The sequence below is a fragment of the Aethalodelphis obliquidens genome, unplaced genomic scaffold, assembly GCF_003676395.1.
Source record: "Aethalodelphis obliquidens isolate GAN/ISIS:26980383/991018 unplaced genomic scaffold, ASM367639v1 scaffold1, whole genome shotgun sequence".
Taxonomy (NCBI): Eukaryota; Metazoa; Chordata; class Mammalia; order Artiodactyla; family Delphinidae; genus Aethalodelphis; species Aethalodelphis obliquidens.
This window is the reverse complement of record NW_020837945.1, coordinates 107,353,356-107,376,369: the sequence shown is the minus strand read 5'-3', so window position 1 is coordinate 107,376,369 and position 23,014 is coordinate 107,353,356. Positions and strand designations below refer to the sequence as shown.

The following is a 23,014-nucleotide window of genomic DNA, read 5'->3' as shown; positions in this document are numbered from 1 at the left end:
TAACACAAAGACAGTTTAACACACAAGACCACTCCAGTCGTCTAAGCTCTCAAAATACCACATTAACTTATTTATTTAAAGTTTGATTTGGTGGATCTATGCATTTATTTATTTCCCTATTATTACCCTTGGGCCTGTGGTGCCTAGTTACACACACACTTGTTACACAAGTAACACACCATTATATAAGAGGGGCTTCTCCGGGGTTAGGATACCTATCATAAACTCCCAGAAAGCTCTTTCAGAAGACACATGTTCACCTCTCAATTTACCACATGTGGAAAGATAGCAAGATTCGCTGTTTAATTTTAAAATGTTCTCCCAGCTAACTCAGATTCTCACTTGTGTATGTAGGAACGTTTATTTTATCTGCCTAGCACTCTTCCTGTCTTCTGGGACAGAACTGCCCCTTCTCGGATTCTGCTTCTGCCTTGCTCTTCTAGACATGTAATTAGAAAGGGAGGTGTCATCATGTGTGGCCTTGCCTCCCTGGTCACCACAATTGGTCAGGAGGCAGGTACCTGTCTCCTCCTGGCTTCAGTGATTTGGTCAAGGAATCAGTGTGTTACTCAAGGTGTGCTAAACAGTCATCTCCTGGCATTTTTCTAACTGGAGGTTGGGAATAGAAGCCCCTTTTCCTCTTGGTGTCAAAACTGGACTGTCAGCCACCACTGCCCTACCACATGCAGACACTGTAAAAGAGAAAGGAACCAACTTTCAGTAAGTGGTAGATTCAGAGGGCTGAGACTTTCCATGACTTCTTAGAGTTCCAGAGCTCTCAAAGCAGCCCTGTTTCCTGCTTTCTTGAAGCTTGGTTATTTAGTTCTTCTGTTGATTCTGTGAGGTACCTTGATATTCTAACAGAATATACATTGATAGTAATAATGAACAAAATGTATATTTAGAATGCTGTGTGGAATACGTTTTAAAAATTTATAACACTATTTGTAACTTGCTTTTTTTTCATAGAAAAGAAGAATAGAATTCACTGGGACATTCATCACCAATAAACTACATCATCATTTTAAACAGCTGCACAGTCTTCTTGTTTGATAAGTCAATTTATTTCATTTTGGTATTTCAGATTTTTAAACATTATAAACAAGACTGTGATGAACACTAAATATATGTGCTAATAACAAAGAACTCTCCCAGAAGCTTCCAGCAGCCTTCTCTTGGAGAATTGGGTCATAGGCCCATTCCTGATTTAAATAACTGGTAAAGGGGAAGTGGCCAGTAGAACTGACCTAATCTGAGCTCATTCCTGGAGTTGGGCTGATTCACGTGTGCTTAGGGGTGGAGGGAGGGGAGGGGAGGGTGATGAGGTCTGGATTCCTGAACAAAAGGAAGAAGGGGGAATCAGGTGTCCACTATAATAGTTTTGAACATTTCAAGGTGTTTAAAACATAATGTATTAAAATACATTAATTTTTTCACTCTAAAAGCAGTGTTTAAGAGTGCTAGTTGCTCTACACCATTGCAAACCAAGGCTACTATCATTACTTTAATCTTTTTTCACCTGTTTGATAGGGAATTCCCTGATGGTCCAGTGGTTAGGACTCTGCGCTCCCACTGCACGGGGCACAGGTTCCGGGAACTAAGATCCTGCATGGTGCAGCCAAAAAAAAAAAAAAAAAAAAATTCAAATGTTTGATAGGTCTGATAATAATGTTTGATTTTAGTTCATAAGAAAATCTCTTTAAGATGATTCACAACTCCTTATTTAATGGTATTAAAATATTCTATTAATAGAGATATAACAAAATGACAGGAAAATTGCCCTAATTCGATTCTTATAAATTCCATAGCTACCTAAAATTATAGGTGCAGAATCATGAACTTCATCTCTATAAAAGCAGAATGAAATCACTTCTGCCAGTCACGTATCAAACATGTTAGGCTCTTAGGTGCTTCATTAGAATCTTATGAAAATCTCAGAAACAAGTAATAATTTCATTAAACAAGCAAGTTCTTTAAAAAGTTGTTTTTTAAATGCATAAGGCAGTTGTCTATGTTCGGTCTTTGAATTCATTAACATTTGTTATAGGCTAGATATTGGATGCTAAGGTTTCAAGAACTATCAGTGCCATATTTTTGAGCATCAAATGCATTACAAGAGTTTTAAGTCACTACCTTAGAGGTTTATTCTTTTTGTGTTTTTAAATATATTCATGAAAATAAGTCCTAGGGATGTAATGTTCAGCATCGTGACTGTATTGTATATTTGAAAGATGCTAAGAGAGTAGATCTTAAAAGCTCTCATCACATCTATGTGTGGTGATGGATGTTAACTAGACTTGTGATTATTTTACAATATAAACAAACATTGAATCATTGTTTTGGATACCTGGAACTAATATAATGTTATATGTCAGTTATATCTCAATTAAAAATAAACATATTCGTTTGACAAATATTAAACTATATTTGGCACACAGTACATTTTTGGGTAAAGCTCTTACCAACAGTGAACAGGCCACAAAAGAATACATTTATGATCATCAAAAGTTTCACTGTTGAGCCTGACTTTTAATATTTGAAAGTAAATGTTTTATTGCTTTAAGGCCTAACTTGTCTCATTGGAAATTTTGTTCAATAATCATATTCTTAGGGCTAAAAAGAGTTCAGTACACAATTTATTTCTGCACAGATGACAAAACATTTGAACTCCTAGAGAGAAGCTCTATTTAAACATTGTGACCTTCATTTTATTAGGTACTCTAGTTTACACTGCACATGTGATGGATTCAAAAATATACAGAGTCTAAACCCACAAATAGTATTTTGTGTTCAAGCCACCTCTAGACCAGAGTTATTTGGGGTTCAAAATAGACAAAGCAGTTTTACAAAGGAGTCTAACTATTGATTAGCAGTTAAAAAAAAACAGAAAAGAAAATCCTATCCACATTTTGGTGGGAATAAAATGTGGTAAGTACAAAAAGCAGGTGGTCACTTGTAGCTTTTTTTTTTTAAATGAAGCTGTATGGGAAAAGTTATGAAAAAAGTAAGTATAACACAAAGTTACATTTCCAGAATTAAATACTTCTTGGGTATTTACATGTGACATCCATAGCAGGCTGAGGTCCCGTGGATACTGGCTGGCTGGCAGAGTCAGCTAACCCAATACAGGAGTCCCAGGTGCTTCTGCTTACACTCATATTCGGTCCAAGTATACTTTAGTGCTCAAGTGTTGGGTCATGCCCTTGGCCACTTCCATCATTTGAGTGAGAGTAAACAATAAATAGGATCTGACTGAGTTATGTTTGGAAAGATTCTCCATAAATGAGACATTGTGTATGAAATGCCAGGAAAGAGCCCAGTAAATGTTAGCTTTTAAAAAATTCTGCACTTGCATTGGATGGAACCCAGAAATAGCAGTGAAAGCCATCGTTGCTTCCAATCTGGGAAGCCCGTCTGCAACGATTTTTTTCAGACTCTTGAGGATCTCAGTGTTGTGTTGTACTGTGTTCTGATTCACAGGATAAAAATAAAGTTGGGCTAACTGTAATTTTGTCATGCTCCCTTTGTACAGTTTTGAGCTCACTTTAAAATAAGCAATCTTGGGTAGACTTCCTGGTCTTTGTATCAGACTTGCAGACAAAGTACCTATTCTCCCAAATGCTTTTCATGTGGGCACAGGGAGAGGAGAGGAGGGGGCATAATATTACTTACCAGAATGAATGGGATGAATGACAATGCCTTGCTGGATAAATATCTTAGGTAAATTCAAATTCATAACAGAAGCATAGACACTGTGTTCTCACAAATGTTAATGCTACAACACAAAGGTGTGCGGACCATGTGGAAAGCCCTAGTTTATCACTTTACAGAGACTCTACTTCCAAAACTAGGGAGTATTTCCCCCCCCCCCCCCGCTCTCAGGGGTCATTGACCCACAGGAGAAAAATAATAATAAAGGGTCACAGAAGAGGTTAAAAGGAAATCAATTTGGTTTTCACTGATTATTTTTAAAATATTTTTAAAAGTCACAATAAAAAGTGAAACTTACCTAGTTTAAGAAGAGGATAAAACAAAACTTTATTCAGTATGTCCAATGATGGAAATGCTTTAAATTCTGCTTCAGTTCCAGTATGGCCAGTAATGGGGTGGGGAAAAGGACTGGAAAAACAAAAGGGACAAGGAAAAAAAACCTGGAGAGGTAAAGGGAGAGACTGAGACCAAGCAAGAGTCAAGAAAAAACACACACCAACAATGGGAAGAGGCTTTTTGGATTACTTTTTTTTTTTTTTAACTTTTTTAAAAACCTGTTTTGTAAAACCCTGTTACAACTCTTCATCTTTATCTTTTTTTTTTTCCTTCCAGGCAAGGCTTTGCGGGGAATCCTACTGCAGCACTAGGGAGCGAAAACAACAGGTTCTCTTGCTTGCTCCCTGCAGGGGTGGGGTGGAGGGGGTGTGGGGGGCGAGCTGGTTCCTTATATGGAGTGAGGGCAGGGGTGGGTCTGTGGTGTTCAGGAATACAACTTTTCGCTGCTACTCTTTTAACAAGGTCTGTTCTTCACAATTTATCAACTCTGTTTATCCTGTAAATTCTTACTGGGTCTACCAGTGTTCAGCAGAACTTTCTTTGATGATGAAAATGTTCTATATATGTGCTGTCTCATGTGGTAGTAACATGTGCCTACTGAGGACTTGAAATGTGGCCAGTGCAATAAAGGAATGGAATTTGAAATTTTATTTCATTTTAACCAAATTAAGTAGTCACATGTGCCTATCTTATTGGACAGTGTGAAGGTCTAAGGGACATTTACAGTGGAAGGAAAATCGGTCTCAATGTCACTGTAGAGATGAATAAGCACAGGTGAAATGAGACCACACAATGACTTACAGCCTTGCAGCTGGATCTTCTCCCATCCTTAAAGTGTTTCCTTATCATATATACAAAGTACTCAATAAATATTATTAATGCTAATAATCATACAACAGCCAAACTAGCCTCAGAAGAGTGATCTTGCTTTAGGTGTGCAATTCCTGTTCTAGATAAAGCACTCCATGGATCTGGATGCTAAACCCCCTAACCTAAACCCCCATTGTTACAAAATGAGAACAATCCTACTTCATTGTCCCTCAAAGAAACATGCTGAGGATGAACAGCTCTGAAAGTTCTTTGCATTTCTCATAAACATGCTGTACTTGACCACTTCATTGGCTGTCCTCTGCTTCCCTTAACCCTCTCTTCCATCCTCTAATTATTGCTTATCTTTTCCAAATGAAGAAAGATGCTCTCTTTTAGGGAGTGGAAACAGAAAGTCACTGGTAGACGTTGGGGCAAAAATATCAATCAGGTTAAGTGTATTTTGTATTTTCTTTGTATTTACTCAACCTTATTTCATTCAATAGTAGTAAGTCTCTTACCCGGCTAGCAAGCTGCGAATGTTCTATTTCTTGGAAGAGCTGCATTTTGGACCTCATAAAATCCTCAAAGGAGAGACCTGGACTATGAACGAGTTCCCTGCATGGATTCAGTCACTGAGCATCACCCCAGCCTGGTATGCAGTTGCTTATTACGTAGTAGGTCATCCATAAACACTTTCTTTTGAACGAAGAAAGGAAAGTAAGTCACGTGTAAGGGTGGGCAGCCTTCTATAAATTGTGGACTAGCGGGTCTCAAGATATCTTTTGAACTAAGCCTTTCATCTTGACTACTTTTGGACTACTTTTGGACTATGAAAATTTTACTAACACCTTCCCAATTAAGTTGCCCTCCCTGCAATGACTGAGACCAGAGCTTCCCTTTACACCCATGACCTCTACAGGCATCCCTCTTCTTTCCGCTCAAGAACAGTAATTGCCCACTGCTGCGTCAGCCACAAGGACTCTGGGGCCTGACGTGAGAGGTAGGCGGGCTTTGGCCTCCACCTCAGCCAGCGTCTCTCCAACCCGCCGCACGGCTGGGAACGTCTCCCTCCCCCACTCCAGCCCGCCCTCCCCTGCCTCGCCCTTCTCACCCATTGCTTCCCTCTCACAGCCCCCAGCGTAAACCCAGCCCTTTCTCCGAGCCCCGCCACGAGATTTCCCGCCTCCGCGCAGCACTTGGGACCCCGGGCGGCGCCCGGGAGTCCCGCTTCTGCGTTGGGGAGCGGCGTGGGCGTGACGTCATCGCGCCCTGACGTCAGGTCGACGTACAGCACTGTGTCCTGGGAGACCGGGAAAGCCGTTTCGCACCCGGCAGAATTGAAGTCTAGGTGAGAGACAATGGAAGGTTTCCTTGAGCCCTGGGATGACCCGGTCCCCGGGCGCAGTTCCGGAGCGGAGGCGTGCTGGCTCCCGGGGAGAGGGCCGGAAAGCCGAGCCGTGGTCTCGCGCCTAGTGGATGGGCCCGGCGCCTAGCCTCTGACCCCAGCTGCAGCCCCTGTAGTGTCTCCGCAAGCCCGCCGGGCCCGACGCCCTCTTCTCCCCGCGAGTGCGCGGCTCGGCCTCACCCCGCACCCTCCTCCTCCTCCTTCTCCTCTTCCTGCCACCGCAGGTCCCGATGGAACGGGGTTAGAAAGGGACAGATTTCAAAACCCCTGCAGCCGTTTTGGCTGGACTTGCAGTTGGTTTCTGTTTGGAAAATCCCGCCCCTTTAGAAAAGTCTTAGGACGTGAACTTCCGCTTCACCTGACCCTGACCTACTCATCTGTGGGTGATTCACACCAAGGGAATAGTTCTTTAGGGAAGGGCCTGAGAGCTGAACGTGAGTTAATGGCCCAACGTGACACTGGTGTCAGGAAGGGAATCGGAAGTGAGCAGTCGGGGACGTGTCTGTAATTTTGACATCTGCCTCGTGATCCTGTCAGAGAGGTGGTTCACAAATACCTACGCAGCTGCTGCCGGTTATCACCTCACCCCCTGTCTAAGGGCAGTCTACAAAGTGTGTAATGTGAGAGAATAAAAGAGTCTCTTTTGATAAAAAATGTAAAACAATGCAAGAGCAAATTAAAAATTAAAAAATTTCCCTCTTGCCTAAAGGGAAGGAGACCTCTCGCCTCCCTTTCTTGGGAAACCTCTTATTTGTGAGGGCTTCCTCTATTCCTTTAATATGTATGCACATATTTTAAAGACCCAGAATGTTCTTCTGGAGCACCTGGGAGCCATTTCTTTAGAATGTAAACATCAAGGAAGATAAGGCCCCTATCTCCATATTACCTTGAGAGTTTCGTACTTCTAGTAACCACCTGCTTTGTCATAGAGATGTATTCCTTAGAACAAACGCTCTTAGCTAGCACAGGTGGCTACTTCAATTACCAGTTGAATTGAAAACAAACTATGAAAGAGAGTACAGCAAGCTGTGTTGAGGACAAGTTATCATTTATCTTGAGAACATTGTATGTAATGGAGTGTATCTGTTTGGCTGTATTAAAAAGCGTGGGATTTCCTTCTGTCTTTGTAATCTCATTAGCAGATTAGCTGTGCTGTGCATCACAGTCTAGTTAAATGCTTATTCAGTAATAAAATTGTTTTCTCTCTGCATCATGGAGAGATTTTCTGGATTGGCAGGATATTTTGTTTTTAATTTTTCCTCAATAATCAGACCTACCAATTTTTCCCACTCGGTATAATAAGGCCACAAAATTGGAATAGATTTAGAATAATGATACTGTTCAACTATACCTTGTTTATAGTGTCTCTAGATCCATGCTCTCAAATGAATTTATGCGTGAAATTTAAAAATGAGATTTAGTTGGTAATTTTAGGAAAAATTCTGCTCCCAGTAGAGTTTAATTAAGATGATGCCATCTTATTTTACTGATGGTGAGCCCATTGTAAAATGGCAGAAATGAGAATAATGAGCTTTCTGTGAGGAATGAGCTCTTGCCACATCACCATGACAGTCTGCCAAACATCAGATGATTATGTACTTGGCCATGTGGGCCTATGTTAACTACATCAGTTAACTTCACCCCCCATCCCGGCACGCAGAAACACATTATGTTGATGTCAGAAGCCAGCCCATTAGCTATTTGTTTTAAACAGCAGCTCGTTAAAATGTGGAGCTCTGTGCTACCACAGGGGATGGGAAATCCTCTCTTCCACCAATACTCGCACAATTAAAAAAATACTGCCTCTACAAGAATTTTTGTCAACTACGATTTTCCTGGCACCTTGCTATGTTGCTGGGGTTACTGTCTCTGATAAGAGTACTATGCCTCTTCAGTCTCTCTGTCAAAATCTTGTCCTGATCAAAAGTAAACCACCTCAGGTAGCCTTCACTAATTCCCTACTCCCATGAGAAAGATAAGACTTTTTTTTTCCTGAACTTCGAGATTTGTTCCTTGTCTACAACTCCTGGCCCTCAGGCCTTCTTTCCTGCTATGGAATTGTGCCTGTATCATCTTACTCTGCTGTCCCCCTTCACTACTCCTCTGTCTCTCTCTCTCTCTCTCTCTTTCTATATATACATATCTCTCACTCCTGAAACTGGACTGTCTATTCTTTCTCCACATTTGGGAAGGATTTAAAACAAAGAACCCAAAGTGCCCCTTCATTCGTCTTGCGTGGTTTTATGAAAGTAGTGATAGAGTTTTGTATTGAATTGTTTCATTAGAAAATGAAAATCTACTAAAAGTAAAACATCTGCATAAAAATTATGTAAATGTTCATCTGTGGTAAAATTGGCACTTGGCTTCTCATGCTTTGATGACTCTTCTGTTCAGTGCCTGCATATCATACTTAATCTGATAACCCTAAATATCTTTTTCTGCACTTCATCATTTAAACCAGCATTCATGTCACAATTGCTTTTCTTATCTGCTGAACTAAAATTATTTAGATATTTTTTCTAGCAGCTTTTCAGAAAAAACCACTTTCTTTTAAATGAAATAAATCGATCCGTTTAAAATTTTGTTATCCTTATTCTGTATTTGCAAAGCAAATAACTAGTAGTAAACCACCACAGAAGTTACAATTAGACTATAAAGTTCCAAAGAGAGAAAGTATTATTTCTAATTCAGTAGTCTCTCTCAAGGTCTTTCCTGTTCTATTGGCCTCATAACTAACTGAAAAAAACCCATTTGTACCTTTTAACTTTGAGTTGATGAAACAAACATCTGTTGAAACAGTTATCACCATTGATCCCCAAATACTCCTAGGAATTTATTTCTTTTAATTTGAATTTTCTTCACATTGTTTTAATTCTGACTATCACCATCAATGTTTTTAGATTATTTTACTTCAGAGCTCCCTCAGTATATCTTGAGAAATTATGGATCGTCACATTCCCATGCATGCATTACCTGAAGAAATCCAAAAGGTATGATATTATGTTATTACAGCACAACATTAGGAGCATTTTAACAGATAATTCTAAAACATGGGAGAATGAATTCAGAGGTTTTATATTTATTTTAGTCAGAGGATCTGCAGTGAATTGGTGGGGTAAGGAAGGGAATAATTGTAATGGTCAAAACTGTAGAATTCAATTCAGTGCAAAGAATGTTCAGCCTGTGAAAGAAGACAGATATATAATTCTGGCATGGTATTTGACCAGGTGTTTGTGGACCTCTTGTGAAAAGAGGGCTCCAGCAATGGCCAAATACTATATTTAGATATTTTTCTAGCAGCTTTTCAGAAAACAAACAAACAAAAACTAATTAAAAAAAAAAAAAAAACTGACATTAATGGGTCTGTTTAAAATTTAAGTGATATTTATTCTATATTTGCAAAACAAATAATAAGTAGTAAACCACTACAGAAATTATAATTAGTTTGTAACTTTTTATGATGCAAAAAAATTTTTTTTTTTTTTGATGCAAAAATTTTAAGTATGTCTCTCTATAAGGGTCTATTTCAGTTTCACCTTAATTCTTATTTTACCGTGTTTTAAGGCCTTACATAGACATCAACTCATTTAATCTGGTTAACAATCAATTCTTTTTCACCGTTGCTATGCTACTTTCCTCCCCGTTAATTTATAGCTGTCCTCAGGCAAAAGCATTTCTCCCATGTTTAGTTTGGCAATGCATACATTGCTAACAGCATAATTAAAAATATATCTCTTTGAAACTGATTGACAAATTATGAATTAAAACCTCAAACCTTAACTGTCATTAATCATTCAGTTTTTAAAGTAAATCTATAGTCAGCTCTTAATTAATCACCAGTCGTTAGTTTTTAATTAAAAATTGCAGTCAGCTCTCAGATATGCTTTTATCCTTTGTGCATGTTGTTTTGGGCTGCCTGTTAACGTTAATCATGCCATTGATTTAACTTGATGCTTACTTCTACTGCATGTTCTTTAGATTTATGTAAATGGCAATCTAGCAGGAACTGGAAGGGAAGTCCAGTTACTAGAAAAGACCTTTTAAACCATTGCATTTAATTTGCTTCACCTTTTAAGTATGAGAGAGTAAGCACAGAGGGAACTCAGCTCTGCTATGCTTACCTGAGAAATGGTGCCTAGATGTGTTTGAAGACATGGAGTGTCCTATCTCTCCCTCAACTCAGTTACTTCCGTGTACTAGCCTGTGTGGTAGAGATTAAAAGAAACAAAACAAAACAATCTGCAAGAAACAATACCCATACTCAGATACCAGTCATCTGTCAGGAAGCAGATATATAATGACATGAAAAAAAAAAAACCTCTAAAAGATAGTGTTTGATTTAAATGTCACATAAGATAGTATCTTCTCTGAAAATGGAGAAGGTGGGGAGAGGAATCCCTGAGTATTAGGATGGTCAAGGGAGGATCTTTATGCAGGAGATAGAACTGGAATTGGCCCCTGAAAGCTAAATATTTCTAGAGACAGACAGGGAATAAGGCATTCTGGGCCTAGAGAACAAAAGCTTACTGGTGAGAAGAAACCGGCCAGGTTACAGAATGTTTAACAACATAAGTGTTTGAAATGCATGAAAGAGTATGTATTTATTTTAACAGAGTTTTTATGACTTGAAGAATGCATTTTTTTTAATGTTTAAGTAAATTGATTAAAAACGCTAAAACCAAGCATTTTATAAATATGGTTATATTCTTAAAGCTTGAATGGCAGGCAGCTGTCCATACAGTGCAGAGAGGTGAGGAGGCCAGGAGCAGCTCAGTTGCCTGGGGTCCTGGACAAGTGAGCTGATAGCAGCCCTTGGCCTGCTAAATGTTTAGAGTATAAAGTGCAGCTTTGCACTTTTTCAGACCTAAGTTAGATACATTTGTACAACAAATATTGATCAAGTGCCTATAATGTGCCAGACACTGTTTTGGGTACTTGATGATAAAGCAACCAAAAATATGTACATGCATCCCACAGCCTATTAAAGCTAAGTCTGAGCATGTCAGTTACTTGTTTTCCATAACTTCTTACCTATATTTGATTCCTCTAGATTGTCCGTAATATAACTGGTTAAATTGTCTAGTGATCAGCCAGTATATCTATTTAGTCAGCTTGCGTACATCATTCTATACACAATCATGTTAGATAGATATATAGCTTATATTAGTAATAGGAGTACTTCAGATTACAACCATTTCATTATTCAGATAAAACAAATCTTTGTGTTTCATAATGGCTTGGAAATTGTGCTACAGTTCTTTATTGGATAGAAAAAGACATGAGGTGGGTGGATCAGTGTACAGTGACAGAGAGGTCTTTCAAAGGCTTTTTTTTTCTTGTTCTTTTGTTAACTTTTTATGTTAGTTTTTATGCTGGCTATTCTTTCTAGAGAAGGCCCTGCTGTGTTTCCTTTTTTTCTGTGTGTAGTCAAGGAAGGTTAGTGTAGATATCAAGGAAGGGAAGGGAAGGGGAGTCTTTCCTCTTTATTTCTTTCTGTACTTTTGCTGTATGATATGGAAATGGGATGGTTGATGAAATACATGAAAGATATGTGATAAAGGAAATGAAAATGGCTGTACTACACTGTACTACTAATAGTAAAATAGGTAGCAGTAGAAAGAGTTGCAAGAAAAAGTAAGTGTGTGTGTGTGGGGCAGGGGGAGATGGCCACCGAAGGAAAAGTGTGGAGAAGAATGCTGATGATAATAAGCTCTAGTTAGAGAGACCATTGTCTGATTAGAAAGCGAAGATTGTTAAATCATGCCCCCCACTCCCTGCCCAGTCTCATCTTAGGGAAGAAAGAATAAGATAATCTTTTGACTATCACTCCCTAATCTTTTTGCTTTTTATCACAATTTCTGATTGAGCATAAAACATGTTTCAGGTTCCCATTTCCCCAACTGGCAGAAAATGTAAAACAGGCCCATGGGCTGGACGGCAAGACCATACTTATCCCCTTTGCTGCTAGACTCCACAGCTTACTTCTATATGTACTTAGATCATATCTGTAAATCTACTCTCTAGACTGAGCTGACTCCTACCTGTCTCTGACCTCCGATAAGCAGTAGCTTTGCTAGAATTTTCATCTAGCATTCTGAAAGCAGAATGTACCTGTAATGATAGTATAGTTCTGTGTTTGGGATTTTATTGCCACAGTTTAAAACTAAAACAACATTTATAGATCAGCAAAGTAATAATTCTATATCTCTTCCGCCCTTGAATGTCCACCTATCTCAGAGACATATGGACTCCTCTTTTTAGAAAAAAAGCAATGAATAACTTTCTTTTTTGCTGTTTTTGCTAGAAGACATACACAGAAGTCAGAACAACCTCAACAAATCAGTGGAAAAATAACTTATTTTGCAAAAGTAGAACTGACCTCTTTTTTTTTTAAATGGTGACAAAATGAGCACTTGTAATAGGATTTTAGCTTCAGGAGCTATTTATTACCACAGGACACAAAGTAAAATAAAGAGACCAGAGTTATTTATTTTACAAAACAGAAGTGACAGAACAAGGGCTGGAGAGCACACTGTTCTTTCTGGGATAACAATCCCTTTCCCTACCAGTAACAGCTCATTTTGTCCTGTTTCAGTAAAGTAATCTAGTACTTTGGAACTTTGAAATTTATTCAGAATAACAGTTTTATATTTCCAAGCACAGATTGTCATTGCCAGAAAAAATAAACTTAATTTTCCAGGTCATTTTGGGCCACTGTGGCTAGGGTCAGATTTTGTGTTCAGTTAAAGTAGAGAAAAAAAGAGAAAACTGTCTTAGAAACATTAGTGCTAGCATCCTGGAAAAGTAGTGATGTGTGTTTTTGTGTGCAGGTATATGTGTTGTCTTTTTAAGCAATTGTGCTTTTGAAACTAATGACAAAAGAAACATAGGGGTGTCATGTATAATTTGTGTATGAAAACAACGTTTCTTAAAATTGCTCAATAAAATTTCTTTATGGATTAATCTCTGGTATTTTAGTCCCAGATTTGCATATATATATATATATAGCCTTAAACCATTATCATTATTGTCAACATTATTTTTTTTTTCAGTGATACATATACATGTATCTATTCTTTTTCAAATTCTTTTCCCACTTAGGTTGTTACATAATACTGAGCAGAGTTCCCTGTGTTATACAGTAAGTCCTTGTTGTTATCCATTTTAAATATAGCAGTGTGTACATGTCAATCCCGCACTCCCTAACTATCCCTTCCCCCTAACCTTCCCAACTGGTAACCAGAAGTTCTTCTCTAAGTCTGTGAGTCTGTGTTGTAAATAAGATAAGTTTGTATCATTTCTTTTTAGATTCTGCATATAACCGATACAAGATATCTCGCTTTCTCTGCCTGACTTACTTTACTCAGTATGACAATCCCTAGGTCCATCCATGTTGCTGCAAAGGGAATTATTTCATTGTTTTTAATGGCTGAATAATATTTCATTGTATATATGTACCATATCTTCTTTATCCATTCCTCTGTCAATGGACATTTAGGTTGCTTCCATGTCTTGGCTATTGTAAACAGTGCTTCAATGAACATTGGGGTGCGTGTATCCTTTAGAACCATGTTTTTCTCCATATATTTGCCCAGGAGTGGGATTGCAGGATCATATGGTAGCTCTATTTTTAGTTTTTTAAGGAACCTCCTTACTGTTCTCCATAGTGGTGGTACCAATTTACATTCCCACCAACAGTATAGGAGGGTTCCCTTTTCTCCACATCCTCTCCAGCATTTGTTGTTTGTGAATTTTTTGAAGATAGCCATTTTGACTGATGTGAGGGGATATCTCGTAGTTTTGATTTGCATTCCTCTAATAATTAGTGATGTTGAACATCTTTTCATGTGCTTCTTGGCCATCTGTATGTCTTCTTCAGAGAAATGTCTATTTAGGTCTTCTGCCCATTTTTTGATTGGGTTGTTTGTTTTGATGATATTAAGCTGCATGACCTGTTTGTAAATTTTGAAGACTAATCCCTTGTCAGTCACATCATTTGCAAATATTTTCTCCCGTTATGTGGGTTTTCTTTTTGTTTTGTTTATGATTTCCTTTGCTGTACAAAAGCTTTTGAGTTTAATTAGGTCCCATTTGTTTATTTTTATTTCCATTATTCTGGGAGATGGATTGAAAAAGATATTGCTGCAATTTATGTCAGAGAGTGTTCTGCCTATATTCTCCTCTAAGAGTGTTATAATCTCCAGTCTCACATTTAGGTCTTTAAGCCATTTAGAGTTTATTTATGTGTATGGTGTTAAAGAATGTTCTAATTTCATTTTTTTACATGTGGCTGTCCAGTTTTCCTAGCACCATTTATTGAAGAGACTGTCTTTCCTCCATTGTACAGTCTTGCCTCCTTTGTTGTAGATTAATTGACCGTAGGTGCAGGGGTTTGTTTCTTGGTGTTCTGTCCTGTTCCACTGATCTATATTTCTATTTTTCTGCCAGTATCATACTGTTTTGATGACTATAGCTTTCTGGTATAGTCTGAAGTTAAGGAGCCTGATTCCTCCAGTTCTATTTTTCGTTCTCAAGATTGCTTTGGCTATTTGGGGTCTTTTGTATTTCCATACAAATTTTGAAATTTTTTTTTTTTTTTTTGCGGTACGCGGGCCTCTCACTGCTGTGGCCTCTCCCGTTGTGGAGCACAGGCTCTGGACACGCAGGCTCAGCGGCCATGGCTCATGGGCCTAGCCGCTCCGCGGCATGTGGGATCTTCCTGGACTAGGGTATGAACCCGTGTCCCCTGCATCGGCAGGCGGACTCTCAACCACTGCACCACCAGGGAAGCCCCGAAACTGTGAAATTTTTTGTTCTAGTTCTGTGAAAAACACCAGTGGTAGTTTGATAGGGATTGCATTGAATCTGTAGATTGCTTTGGGTAGTAGAGTCATTTTCACAATGTTGATTCTTCCAATCCAAGAACACGGTATATCTCTCCATCTATTTGTATCATCTTTAATTTCTTTCATCAGTGTCCTATAATTTACTGCATACAGGTCTTTTGTCTCCTTAGGTAGGTTTATTCCTAGATATTTTATTCTTTTTGTTGCAATGATAAATGGGAGTGTTTTCTTGATTTCACTTTCAGATTTTTCATCATTAGAGTATAGGAATGCCAGAGATTTCTGTGCATTAATTTTGTATCCTGCTACTTTACCAAATTCATTGATTAGCTCTAGCAGTTTTCTGGTAGCATCTTTAGGATTCTTTATGTATAGTATCATGTCATCTGCAAACAGTGACAGCTTTACTTCTTCTTTTCTGATTTGGATTCCTTTTATTTCCTTTTCTTCTCTGATTGCTGTGGCTAAAACTTCCAAAACTATGTTGAATAAGAGTGGTGAGAGTGGGCAACCTTGTCTTGTTCCTGATCTTAGTGGAAATGCTTTCAGTATTTCACCATTGAGGACGATGTTGGCTGTGGGTTTGTGATATATGGCCTTTATTATGTTGAGGATAACTCCCTCTGTGCCTACTTTCTGCAGGGTTTTTATCATAAATGGGTGTTGAATTTTGTCGAAAGCTTTCTCTGCATCTGTTGAGATGATCATATGGTTTTTCTCCTTCGACTTGTTAATATGGTTTATCACATTGATTGTTTTGTGTATATTGAAGAAACCTTGCATTCCTGGAATAAACCCCACTTGATCATGGTGTATGATCCTTTTAACGTGCTGTTGGATTCTGTTTGCTGGTATTTTGTTGAGGATTTTTGCATCTATGTTCATCAGTGATACTGGCCTGTAGTTTTCTTTCTTTGTGACATCCTTGTCTGGTTTTGGTATCAGGGTGATGGTGGCCTCATAGAATGAGTTTGGGAGTGTTCCTCCCTCTGCTATATTCTGTAAGAGTTTGAGAAGGATAGGTGTTAGCTCTTCTCTAAATGTTTGATAGAATTTGCCTGTGAAGCCATCTGGTCCTGGGCTTTTGTTTGTTGGAAGATTTTTAATCACTGTTTCAATTTCAGTGCTTGTGACTGGTCTGTTCATATTTTCTATTTCTTCCTGATTTAGTCTTGGCAGGTTGTGCATTTCTAAGAATGTGTCCATTTCTTCCAGGTTGTCCATTTTATTGGTATATAGTTGCTTGTAGTAATCTCTCATGATCTTCTGTATTTCTGCAGTGTCAGTTGTTACTTCTCCTTTTTCATTTCTAATTCTATTGATTTGAGTCTTCTCCCTTTTTTCTTGATGAGTCTAGCTAATGGTTTATCAATTTTGTTTATCTTCTCAAAGAACCAGCTTTTAGTTTTATTGATCTTTGCTCTCATTTCCTTCATTTCCCTTTCATTTATTTCTGATCTGATTTTTATGATTTCTTTTATTCTGCTAACTTTGGGTTTTTTTTGTTCTTCTTTCTCTAATTGCTTTAGGTGCAAGTTTAGGTTGTTTATTCGAGATGTTTCCTGTTTCTTAAGTTAGGATTGTATTGCTATAAACTTCCCTCTTAGAACTGCTTTGCTGCATCCCATAGATTTTGGGTCGTCGTGTCTCCATTGCCATTTATTTCTAAGTATTTTTTAATTTCCTCTTTGATTTCTTCAGTGATCACTACGTTATTAAGTAGTGTATTGTTTAGCCTCCATGTGTTTGTATTTTTTACAGATCTTTTCCTGTAATTTATATTTAGTCTCATAGTGTTGTGGTTGGAAAAGATACTTGATATGATTTCAATTTTCTTAAATTTACCAAGGCTTGACTTGTGACCCAAGATATGATCTATCCTGGAGAATGTTCCATGAGCACTTGAGAAAAATGTGTATTCTGTTGTTTTTGGATGGAATGTCCTATAAATATCAATTAAGTCCATGTTGTTTAATGTATCATTTAAAGCTTGTGTTTCCTTATTTATTTTCATTTTGGATGATCTGTCCATTGGTGAAAGTGGGGTGTCAAAGTCCCCTACTATGAATGTGTCACTGTGGATTTCCCCTTTTATGGCTGTTAGTATTTGCCTTATGTATTGAGGTGCTCCTATGTTGGGTGCATAAATATTTACAATTGTTATATCTTCTTCTTGGATCTATCCCTTGATCATTATGTAGTGTCCTTCTTTGTCTCTTCTAATAGTCATTATTTTAAAGTCTATTTTGTCTAATATGAGAATTGCTACTCCAGCTTTCTTTTGGTTTCCATTTGCGTGAAATATCTTTTTCCATCCCCTTACTTTCAGTCTGTATGTGTCTCTAGGTCTGAAGTGGATCTCTTGTAGACAGCAAATATATGGGTCTTGTTTTTGTATTCATTCAGCCAATCTGTGTCTTTTGGTGGGAGCATTTAGTCCATTTACATTTAAGGTAATTATCGATATGTATGTTCCTATTCCCTTTTCTTAATTGTTTTGGGTTCGTTATTGTAGGTCTTTTCCTTCTCTTGTGTTTCTTGCCTAGAGAAGTTCCTTTAGCAGTTGTTGTAAAGCTGGTTTGGTGGTGCTGAACTCTCTCAGCTTTTGCTTGTCTGTAAAGGTTTTAATTTCTCCATCAAATCTGAATGAGATCCTTGCTGGGTAGAGTAATCTTGGTTGCAGGTTTTTCTCCTTCATCTCTTAAATATGTCCTGCCACTCCCTTCTGGCTTGCAGAGTTTCTGCTGAAAGATCAGCTGTTAACCTTATGGGGATTCCCTTGTGTGTTATTTGTCGTTTTTCCCTTGCTGCTTTTAATATGTTTTCTTTGTGTTTAATTTTTGACAGTTTGATTAATATGTGTCTTGGCATATTTCTCCTTGGATTTATCCTGTATGGGACTCTCTGTGCTTCCTGGACTTGGTTAACTATATCCTCTCCCATATTAGGGAAGTTTTCAACTATAATCTCTTCAGATATTTTCTCAGTCCCTTTCTTTTTCTCTTCTTCTTCTAAAACCCCTATAATTCGAATGTTGGTGCATTTAATGTAGTCCCAGAGGTGTCTGAGACTGTCTTCAGTTCTTTTCATTCTTTTTTCTTTATTCTGCTCTGCATTAGTTATTTCCACTATTTTATCTTCCAGGTCACTTATCCGTTCTTCTGCCTCAGTTATTCTGCTATTGATCCCATCTAGAGTATTTTTAATTTCATTTATTGTGTTGTTCATCGTTGTTTGTTTCATCTTTAGTTCTTCTAGGTCCTTGTTAAATGTTTCTTGCATTGTGTCCATTCTATTTCCAAGATTTTGGATCATCTTTACTATCATTATTCTGAATTCTTTTTTAGGTAGACTGTCTATTTCCTCTTCATTCATTAGGTCTGGTGGGTTTTTATTTCCTCCTTCATCTGCTGTGTGTTTTTCTGTCTTCTCATTTTGCTTATCTTACTGTGTTTGGGGTCTCCTTTTTGCAGGTTGAAGGTTCGTAGTTCCCGTTGTTTTTGGTGTCTGTCCCCAGTGGCTCAGGTTGGTTCAGTGGGTTGTGTAGGCTTCCTGGTGGAGCAGACTAGTGCCTGTGTTCTGGTGGATGAGGCTGGATCTTGTCTTTCTGGTGGGCAGGTCCACGTCTGGTGGTGTGTTTTGGGGTGTCTGTGGACTTATTATGATTTTAGGCAGCCTCTCTGCTAATGTTTGGGGTTGTGTTCCTGTCTTGCTAGTTGTTTGGCATAGGATGTCCAGCACTGTAGCTTGCTGGTCGTTGAGTGAAGCTGGGTGCTGGTGTGGAGATGGAGATCTCTGGGAGATTTTCACCATTTGATATTATGTGGAGCTGGGAGGTCTCCTGTGGACCAGTGTCCTGAAGTTGGCTCTCCCACCTCAGAGGCACAGCACTGACTCCTGACTCCAGCACCAAGAGACTTTCATCCACATGGCTCAGAATAAAAGGGAGAAAAAGTAGAAAAAAGGAATTAGTAGAAGTAGAAAGAAAGAAAGAAAGAAAGAAAGAAAAAAGGGAGGGAGGTAGGGAGGGAGGGAGGAAGGAAGGAAGTAGGGAAGGAAGGTAAAAAATAAAGAAAGAAAGAAGATAAAATAAAATAAGATAAAAATACAATAAAGTTATTAAAATAAAAAAATATTAAGAAAACAAAACAAAACAAACAAACAAAAACGGACGGATAGAACCCTAGGATAAATGGTGGAAGCAAAGCTATACAGACAAAATCTCACACAGAAGCATACACATACACACTCACAAAAAGAGGAAAAGGGGTAAAAATCATAAATCTTGCTCTCAAAGTCCACCTCCTCAATTTGGGATGATTCGTTGTCTATTCATGTATTCCACAGATGCAGGGTACATCAAGTTGATTGTGGAGCTTTAATCCGCTGCTTATGAGGCTGCTGGGAGAGATTTCCCTTTCTCTTCTTTGTTCTCACAGCTCCCAGTGGCTCAGCTTTGGATTTGGCCCCGCCTCTGCATGTAGGTCGCCGGAGGGCGTCTGTTCTTTGCTCAGACAGGACGGGGTTAAAGGAGCCGCTGATTCGGGGGCTCTGGCTCACTCAGGCCGGGGGGAGGGAGGGGCGCGGAGTGCGGGGCGAGCCTGCGGCGGCAGAGGCTGGCATGTTGTTGCACCAGCTTGCGTGCTGTGCGTTCTCCTGGGGGAGTTGTCCCTGGATCCCGGGACCCTGGCAGTGGCGGGCTGCACAGCCTCCCCGGAAGTGGGGTGTGGATAGTGACCTGTGCTCGCACACAGGCTTCTTGGTGGCGGCAGCAGCAGCCTTAGCGTCTTATGCCCGTCTCGGGTCTGCGCTTTTAGCTGCAGCTCGTGCCCGTCTCTGGAGCTCCTTTAAGTGGCGCTCTTAATCCCCTCTTCTCGCGCACCAGGAAACAAAGAGGGAAGAAAAAGTCTCTTGCCTCTTCGGCAGGTCCAGACTTTCCCCCGGACTCCCTCCCGGCTAGCCGTGGTGCACCATCCCCCTGTAGGCTGTGTTTACGCCGCCAACCCTAGTCCTCTCCCGGCGCTCCGACCGAAGCCCGAGCCTCAACTCCCTGCCCCGCCCGCCCCGGCAGGTGAGCAGACGAGCCTCTCGAGCGGGTGAGTGCCAGTCAGCCCTGATCCTCTGTGTGGGAATCTCTTTGCTTTGCGCTCCACACCCCTGTTGGTATGCTCTCCTCCGGGGCTCCGAAGCTTCCCCGCTTCGCTGCCTGCGAAGGGGCTTCTAGTGTGTGGAAACCTTTCCTCCTTCACAGCTCCCCCCCACTGGTGCAGGTCCTGTCCCTATTCTTTTGTCTCTGTTTATTCTTTTTTCTTTTGCCCTACCCAGGTACGTGGGGGGTTTCTTGCCTTTTGGGAGGTCTGAGGTCTTCTGCCAGCGTTCAGTAGGTGTTCTGTAGGAGTTGTTCCACGTGTAGATGTATTTCTGGTGTATCTGTGGGGAGGAAGGTGATCTCTGCATCTTACTCTTCCGCCATCTTCCCGGGAGCTATGTGTCTTAATTTTGTAACCTGCAACTTTACCAGATTCATTGATGAGCTATAGTAGTTTTCTGGGAGCATCTTTAGGATTTTCTATGTATAATATCATGTCATCTGCAAATAGTGACAGTTTAACTTCTTTTCCAATTTGGATTCCTTTTATTTCTTTTTCTTCTCTGTTTGCCATGGCTAGGACTTCCAAAACTGTTGAATAATAGTGACAAGAGTGGACATCCTTGTCTTGTTCCTGATCTTAGAGGAAATGTTTTCAGATTTTCACCGTTGACTATGATGTTAGCTGTAGGTTTGTCATATATGGCCTTTATTATGTTAAGGTATATTCCCTTTATGCCCACTTTCTGGAGAGTTTTTATCATAACTGGGTGTTGAATCTTGTCAGAAGCCTTTTCTGCATCAGTTGAGATGATCATATGGTTTTTATTCTTCAGTTTGTTACAGTGGTGTATCACACTGATTGATTTGCGGATATTGAAAAATCCTTCCATCCCTGGGATAAATCCCACTTGATCATGGTGTATGATCTTTTTAATGTATTGTTGGTTTCAGATTGCTAGTATTTTGTTGAGGATTTTTGCATCTATGTTCATCAGTGATATTGGCCTGTAATTTCTTTTTTTGTGGTATCTTTGTCTGGTTTTGTAATCAGGGTGATGGTGGCCTCATAGAATGAGTATGGGAGTGTTCCTTCCTCTACAATTTTTTGAAACGGTTTCAGAAGGCTAGTTGTTAGCTCTTCTCTAAATGTTTGATAGAATTCGCCTGTGAAGCCATCAGGTCCTGGACTTTTGTTTGTTGGGAGTTTTTTAATCACAGTTTCAATTTCATTCCTTGTGATTGGTCTGTTCATATTTTCTATTTCTTCCTGGTTCAGTCTTGGGAGCTTGTACCTTTCTAAGAATTTGTCCATTTCTTCCAGGTTGTCCATTTTATTTGCATGCAGTTGCTTGTAGTTTTTTATGATACTTTTTATTTCTGTGGTGTCGGTTGTAATTTTTCCTTTTTCATTTCTAATTTTACTGATTTGAGTCCTTTCCCTTTTTTTTCTTGATGAGTCTTGCTAAAGGTTTATCATTTTGTTTATCTTTTCAAAGAACCATCTTTTAGTTTCATTGATCTTTGTTGTTGTTTTCTTTGTCTCTATTTCATTTATTTCTCCTCTGATCTTTATGATTTCTTTACTTCTACTAACTTTAGGTTTTGTTTCTTCTTCTTTCTCTCATTGCTTCAGGTGTAAGGTTAGGTCATTTATTTGAGATTTTTCTTGTTTCCTGAGGTAAGATTTTATTGCTATAAACTTCCCTCTTAGAACTGCTTTTGCTGTATCCCATAGGTTTTGGATCGTTGTGCCTTCATTTTCATTTGTCTCTAGGTATTTTTTTATTTCCTCTTTGATTTCTTCAGTGATCCATTGGCTGTTTAGTAGCATATTGTTTAGCCTCCACGTGTTTGTGTTTTTTACTTTGTTTTTTTCTTGTAGTTTATTCCTAATCTCATAGTGTTGTGGTTGGAAAAGGTGCTTGATATGATTTCAGTTTTCTTAAATTTACCAAGGCCTGCTTTGTGGCCCAGCATGTGGTCAGTCTTGGAGAACGTTCTGTGTGCACTTGAGAAGAATGTGTATTCTGGCTGCTTTTGGATAGAATGCCGTATAAATATCAATTAAGGCCATCTGGTCTAATGTATCATTTAAGGCCTGTGTTTCCTTGTTGATTCTCTGGATGATCTATCCTTTGATGAAAAGTGGGGTGTTAAAGTCTCCTACAGTATTCTATTATTTTTAAATCAAACTTTTTATTTTGAGATCATTGTAGACTCACAAGCAGTTGTGAGAAATGATACCAAGAGATCTCATGTACGCTTTCCCCAGCTTCCTCCAGTGGTAACACCTGGCAAAACTATACTGTAATATCACAACCAGGATATCGACATTTACACAGTTAAGGATTCTGTCACAACAAAGATTCCTCATGTTACCCTTTTATAGCTGCATTCACCTCAGCCTCCCCTTTTACACACCTCCACTCTCCCTCTTCCAATTCATGACCCCTGGGAACCATTGATCTGGTCTCCAATAATTTTGTCATTTCAAGAATGTTATAAAAATGGAATCATGCAATATGTAGTCTTTGAGATTACTTTTTTTCTCTCAGCTGTAATTCTCTGGAGTTTTATACATATTGTTGTTGTGTTTATCTGTAGTTTATTCCTTTTTATTGCTGAGTAGCATTCCATGGTATGAATGTAGTACAATTTGTTTAACCTGTTGAAGAACATCTGAGTTTTTTCCAGTTTTTGGCTATTATGCATAAAGCTGCTATAAATATTCGTGTATAGGTTTTTATGTGAACATATGTTTTTATTTTCCTGTGATAAATGCCCAAGTACAATTACAAAACAGTGCCAAACTTT

At 39.0% G+C, this 23,014-nt stretch overlaps 1 protein-coding gene across 3 annotated transcripts in view; it reads left to right on the top strand.

Annotated features, from left to right (window-relative positions):
* The window catches only part of LEKR1 (leucine, glutamate and lysine rich 1), a 276,896-nt gene that overhangs the window by 1,169 nt on the left and 252,713 nt on the right, over window positions 1-23,014 (top strand). The window contains exons 2-7 of one of the 3 annotated variants that reach the window (XM_027113337.1): window positions 970-1,056; window positions 4,324-4,374; window positions 5,361-5,509; window positions 5,989-6,205; window positions 9,163-9,252; window positions 13,364-13,403. In XM_027113337.1, coding sequence (XP_026969138.1) covers window positions 9,227-9,252; window positions 13,364-13,403 — 66 coding nt within the window. In that variant the 5' untranslated portion in view covers window positions 970-1,056; window positions 4,324-4,374; window positions 5,361-5,509; window positions 5,989-6,205; window positions 9,163-9,226. Of the gene's footprint in view, window positions 1-969; window positions 1,076-4,323; window positions 4,375-5,360; window positions 5,510-5,988; window positions 6,206-9,162; window positions 9,253-13,363; window positions 13,404-23,014 lie in introns of those variants that run through there. The other 2 variants (XM_027113346.1, XM_027113353.1) reach the window with 2 other exon arrangements.